This window comes from Mandrillus leucophaeus, unplaced genomic scaffold, assembly GCF_000951045.1.
Source record: "Mandrillus leucophaeus isolate KB7577 unplaced genomic scaffold, Mleu.le_1.0 Scaffold201, whole genome shotgun sequence".
In the NCBI taxonomy this organism is placed as follows: Eukaryota; Metazoa; Chordata; class Mammalia; order Primates; family Cercopithecidae; genus Mandrillus; species Mandrillus leucophaeus.
Genome location: NW_012102044.1, coordinates 547,372 through 553,557, shown reverse-complemented (window position 1 = coordinate 553,557; position 6,186 = coordinate 547,372). Strand labels below are relative to the sequence as shown.

Genomic DNA, 6,186 nt, shown 5'->3' with positions numbered 1-6,186 from the left:
GCTTAAGGGGTTGTGGGGGTGGTCTCCCCGTCACATGTAGATTTACGGGATGTGGGGGGCGGTCCTCCCCATCACACGCAGGCTTACGGGATGTGGGGGATGCCAGGGCGGATCCACTTCATCCCCATGGTGCTCCATCCTCATCCACCCTGGAGCTCTGGCTTTGCACAAAGGGTGGATGTTCCCCTCTTCCTCTGGGGAGGCCTGGGGCCCTCGGATAGCCCAGCCAGCCTCTGTGCCAGCGTGTGTGAGAGCTTAATATAGACACGCTGATCATCGGATTTCAGAGATGGCAAATCAGATGAGGCTCATGTGCTCCTCAGAAGAACAACAGAGGAGGGGCTCTGCTTCCGCAGAGATGGAGAGAATGTTCAGTGTGTTCCATGGAAGTCGTTAGCAGCAGAAAATACTCCCACTTGAGACTGGAGAGGGGGGTGGGAACAGTGACTTGGGGGTTGTTTTGAGCAGTTAATAAAAAGGGCAATTTAAAGAGATCACCTACCTTGCACCCAGCAGCTTAGCCAGGCGTGAAGTGCAGGCAAGGATGTGGCATCACAGCAGAGGATGAGTTCCTGCCCCGTTACTGAGAAACGTGCCCTCCCTTCCCCTGTGAGATTGTTTGTGGGCGGGGCCTTGTCCATTCAGTGGTTAACCATGTGGTCCTGGGGTTTGCTCTGTGGTTCCTGGGGGTTTGTTCCATGGTCCTGGGGGTTTGCTCTGTGGTTCCTGGTGGGGGGAGGGGTTACTCTGTGGTTCTGAGAGTTTTGCTCCATGGTCCTGGGGTTTACCCCTCAGTTTCCTTGACTGCTCATCTGCTGTGAAGAAGAGTGGGTGCTATGGAGTTGGAAGTTGGGAGTTCCCAGCAGACTTGAGAGAATGTTCCCTAGTGTCTCACTCTGTCGCCTGTGGCCAGAAACCTGTGAATTTTGGGGGAAAAAAGAAATGAGGTTGGCAGGTGTCCCTGAGCCACTGGATCCCATGAGCCTGGGCTGTCAGCCTCAACATCGCAGTTCCTCTGAGCAAGGGCCCCATTCTCAGCCTTACCTACACCTGTGCAGAAATTCTGCTGTCAGGATCCAGAGGTCCTGCTAGCTCCCAGGGCGTCTGCAGTGCAGAGCTCTCCAGGGAAAGAGACAGGCAGCTGGCTTCTCATGGGGCCCTGCAGGCCAGGGCAAGAGGAGCATAGAGCACATCTGGTAGCTTGGAGTTTAAAAAACTCTTCCTGTGTTATTTCTTAGGAGTTTGTTTGCTTTATTTAAAATTTGATTTCAAGATAGAGTTTTTTAGCCCCTAGAATTTAGGGCGGGGGGAAGAACTAAGATGTGTGTTGGCAGTTGGAGAAAAGCTAGAATGTATCGATTTAAAATCTGTTCCTTGCTTTTCCGGTCTCAGAATTACTTGAGTGGGTCTATGTGTGTTAGTCCGGGCTCTCTAGGGAAGCAGAGCCTGTGGGGAATACAGGTACCTCCATGTGAAGAGAGAGATCAATCCATCGATTCTGAATGACTGGCTGGCCACTGTGGGGCTGCAGGTGCACAACCACAGGAAGGGGACAGGCTGGACCAGGGAGGGTGACGCTGCCTCGGGAGTGCCCAGGCCGCTGGGGCAGAGTCCACTTCTGGGGACCGCAGCCTCTTTCCTTAAGGCCTTCAGGGGAGAGGAGGGGCCGTCCGTGTCCGGCTGCTGAGGTGCTGTATGCAAGGGTGTCAATCACACCTGAAGACGCCTCCACGGCAACACCCAGATGTGTGTGTGAGCCGCTGAGTCAGCCACGGTGACACTGAACCGGCCACACACTGCTGGATGTGTGGACGCGTGGATGCGTGGGGTTCATATGTGGGGCCTTTCCTGAATATGAAGTGTTGGGTGAGCCCAGGGCCCTGGGCCTGGTGGCCCCTGACTGTCGGTTTTGGAGTCAGGTCAGCGGCTCACTGTCTTCGAGGCAGCGGGATGTGGTCTGGACACACCCTTCCTGGGTCATCTACCCCCTCCCCGTCCAGCTGTGGAAGCCAAGGTTGTGCCAGTGAGGCCCCAGCCACCCTCTCCTGTTGTGACCAGGGCTGGAGCTGCTCCATCCAGCGGTCCTGGATCTGTGGGGAGGGGGCCGGTGAGAGGCGTCCTGGGTCTGTGGTGGGGGAGGGGGGCCTGAGAGTGGCCCTGGGTCTGTGTGTGTGTAGGGGGGGGGGCCTTGTGAATGGCCCTGGGTCTGTGGGGTGGGGGGGAGGGTGTGTGAATGGCCGTGGGTCTGTGTGTGTGTGTGTGGGGGGCCCGTGTGAATGGCCCTGGGCTGGTGGGGGTGGGTGTGGGGGGCCCGTGTGAATGGCCCTGGGCTGGTGGGGGTGGGGTGCACGTGTGAGTGGCCCTGGTCTATGTCAGGTTTCCCTGCGGTCCAGCACGGGGTGGTCTCACCTGCTAACCCAGGGCCCTCTGTTTATTGCAGCCCTGCAGCCGCTTCCCAGTCGCGCCCGCCTCCGCCCTGGCTTTGTCTGAGGACCTGCAGTCCCCCTCTCCAAGCAGCTCTGGCTCTGGGCTTCCTGGCCAGGCCCCACCGTGCTACGTACCCACCTACTTTCCCCCAGGGGAGAAGCCACCCCCGTATGCACCCTGAGAGGTGTGGAGTAAAAGAAAAAAAGAGGCAGCCTCTAGAAATCCCACTTCTGTGGCCAACCTCCTAGAGAACCCAGGAGAGTGTTCCGGAAGTCTGTCCCCGGCTTCCCTCCCTGGGCACACTGGTGAGGGAGGCTGGGACCAGGCAGGGAGTGGGGCCCTGCAGACCCAGGCTGGTGACACCTCGGCTCAGGCTCTGCTCACACCACCCGGCCGCCTCCTCTGACAGCGATTGTTCTGGTGTTTTCACATCCCTTAGTTAATTAGCTGCTATTATGATTCTGCAAAGAAGGTGCGGCTCCGTGCCTCCCTGCGTGTGTGTTCCTGTTTGCGGACGTGTGTTGTGCGTTACACATTCACGCGTGCGTCTGTGTCCTGGAGAAGGGCAGGGCAGGACCCACCCGCCCCGCGTGCTGTGCCCCTGACATATGCCAGGAAGGGAACGACGCTTCGGCTCCCACGCCCGGCGCTGTGTCTAACCGCCTGCGAGTTGCCAGAGTCTGGAGGCCCAGTTATCCTTCCCAGCCCCGGGCGCAAATCTGCCCGGGCCACTGGCGCGAGGGTCTCCCCCTGAGCTGTCTCCCAGCTACGGCACCTGGACTTCTGCTGTCCTTCCGCAGCGGCTCCCTCACCGCAGTGTCTCAGGAGGGGATAGTGGGGGAGGGTGTTTCGCGGTCCCTCGGCTCAGGGTCTGGGGCCGCAGCACTCCCTGTGGAAACCAGCCCTGCTCCCCGCGGGCCCAGCATGCGCCCTGCCAGGCACACCTGGGGAGACAGGTGAGCGCGCCTGGGAAGAGGCAGGTCCCCGGTGGGTCCCAGGTGCCCTAGTGACTGGAGTTCAGGATGCGCCACCCCAAAGTAGCCAGAGTCTCTTGAAAAGCAGTGGATGTGGGGAGAGGCTCTCAATTCCTAAAGTCAGGTCCTCAAGGAACCACGGACTCCCCGGGGCGCGGGGGAGGCGAGAGGCGATCCCACTGCTTCTCAGACGCACCACAAGACACCGAGTCGCCGCCTCTGCTCCGTGGGCTGCTCACACTTCCCCAGTCACTCCCTCTCCCCTCGGAAGCTGGCGCCCCAGGGCCTCACGTCCCTCCCTTCAAAGCCCCACGGTGTCTGCAGTAAACAGGTACCACTCTTCTCCTGAGTGAGTCTGAGGTCTCCAGCTTATTTCATGGAACAGCACCCGCCTGGGAGCTGGAGCGGGGACTTTCGTCCCTGCCCAGTCCTGGGTCTGGGAGAAAAAAGATACGGGAGCCACGCTCATGCAGACACAGGCTCCTGCCCCCTCCGCTGCCCGGGAGCCTCCCTCTGTCCCCCTCTGCCCGATGGTGGGTCTCAACCTGTGTTCAGTGCTCCTGGGCAGAAGGCCCGCAGCGCACATCCACGCATAGACGGTGCCCAGCCAGGCCCAGGGGTGCCAAAGGGCCTCTGAAAGGCCTGCAGCCAGCTCTGGTCTGTGAACCCGCCACGGCTTGTCATTTTTATTTTGTAAATCCAGCCTCACCCACTTGCTTTCCAGGAGAATGTGGTCTTGGCCTCTCCTCAGGGCTGACTGGCCTTGGATCAGTCCAGGAGGTCAGGCATGAGCCGGAGGCGCGGCGTCCTGTCTGGAAACTCACCGCCAGGTTCCTCCAGGGCTGCAGGTGCCTGGCTCCGACTGAGAAGCTGAACAAGCAGCAGAGACCAGGAGGTTTCTGGAGCGCCCGGAGAGGCACTCAGCTGCGCCTGGGGGGATGAAAAGTGTGCCATGGATTTCCCGAGTCCCCGAGGCTCTCGTTTTACCTCGGGAGGCTCTATGGGCGCTGACGGTGCCGTGGTCTTGTGTGGGCAGTTCTCTGTGGCCTGGGCACTCTGGAGCTCGGCCTGTGCCCCCGAAGCTGCCTGGTGCAGGCCCCAGGGCCTCTTGTTCTAGGGGTACGAAAAGCAGAGAAGCTGAACTGCAGGTCTGGGCAGGCAGCCTCTGCCCCCTGGAGCCCTGGCCAGCAAAGTCACAGGGATAACCATCATTCCCTCATGTCAGCCCTCGGTTGCAGGGTGCAGTGTGGGGGCATCAGAGTGCTTCCCCGAGGACGCACGCACCAGCGTCCCCCAAGCACAACGTCCATCTTCCCTGACTTTTAATCTTGTGTACAGTCAAAAGCTGTTCAAAAATATTCAACTCCAAGGTCAACAATTTTGTTCTTGCCACAAAAATGTCCTTATCCTTTACCCCAGCCACAAAGAATGTGAACAATTTGACTTAAGGCTGGTGGTGGCCGGAGGGTCCTCCAGGCCCCAGGGCAGCTCCCACCCGGCACAGGGCTCCGGCCAATGCCTGGCCTGCAGTGTGGGCGGCGGCTGCTCTCGAGGTGCACCCGTCTGGTGGACGGAGCCTGTCTGGGGCCACCAAGCTCTGCCGGCCTAAGTTACAGTCTGATGAACCCCTCCCTGGGCTCCGCTGGGGCCTCCTAATCCCAGCCTCCTCCCAGCCTCCCCTGGAGGGATGGGCCCCCAACTCTGCCCTCGCTCAGTTCCCACGCACAGCCGAGGCCAGGGAGACCCTGGAGGCCTCGGGAGATGGGGTGGAGGGGATGGTGGGGCAGGGGGTGCTGGGTGGTTTGGGGGTGCTGTGGTCCCACCTGCACGCCCTACCTCACTGGGTCACACAAGAGACAGGCTTCTCCTGCAGCTCAGAGGTGGGGCCTGATGCAGCTGCAGGTCAGGCCTGGGGAGGGCGGGGTCAGAACATTGCCCTGGGCAGGGCTCAGCTGAAACTGGCCCCACCCTTATTAGCTTGAGACCTTCGGTTACAGGGAGCCTCCTCCTGCCTCAGTTTCTACATTTCACACAGCAGCACTGCTCACAAGAGCCCCCAGTCAGAAGCAGCCCAAATGCAACTACTGAGTGGGGGAGGGATGTGGTCCGTCCACATGGGCCACCGGCCACGGAGAGGGGACGGGACCTGGGTGGTAGGGGTTGGCTGTGTCCCCACCCAAATCTCAAATTGCATCTCCCAGAATTCCTGTGCGTTGTGGGAGGGACCCAGCGGGAGGTAATTGAATCATGGGGGCTGGTCTTTCCCGTGCTATTCTCGTGAGAGTGAATAAGTCTCACGAGATTTGATGGGATGATCAGGATTTCCGCTTCCGCTTCTTCCTCGTTTTCTCTTGCTGCTGCTGAGTAAGGGGTGCCTTTGGCCTCCCACCGTGATTCTGAGGCCTCCCCAACCATGTGCAACTGTAAGTCCAATTAAACCTCTTTTTCTTCTCAGTCTCGGGGAAGTTTTATTAGCAGCATGAGAACTACAGTGGCCCATCCACACACGGGTCACCTGGCCACGGAGAGGAAGGAAACTCTGACGGGTGCTATGGGGCGAGGCTGTAACACATGGTGCTCAGAGAAGGACACCAGACACCAAGACTCTGTTCTGTTTATATGCAGTGTCCAGAGCAGGCGTGTCCAGAGCAGGCGTGTCCAGAGCAGGCGTGTCCACAGACAGAAGCCGACTGGGAAAGGAGGCGCAGGCACTCACTGCTCACGGACACGGGTTCTATCTGGGGAGACAAGCGTGTTCTGAGCATGTTCTGGATAGGGAGGGAGG

The 6,186-nt window shown here is 59.7% G+C and overlaps 1 protein-coding gene across 1 annotated transcript in view; it reads left to right on the top strand.

Annotated features, from left to right (window-relative positions):
* TMEM255B (transmembrane protein 255B) overlaps nucleotides 1–2,626 on the top strand; it is a 43,275-nt gene extending 40,649 nt beyond the window's left edge. The window contains exon 8 of the mRNA XM_011979420.1: nucleotides 2,441–2,626. Coding sequence (XP_011834810.1) covers nucleotides 2,441–2,608 — 168 coding nt within the window. The 3' untranslated portion in view covers nucleotides 2,609–2,626. The remainder of the gene's footprint in view (nucleotides 1–2,440) is intronic.
* The last annotated feature ends 3,560 nt before the right edge of the window (nucleotides 2,627–6,186 follow it).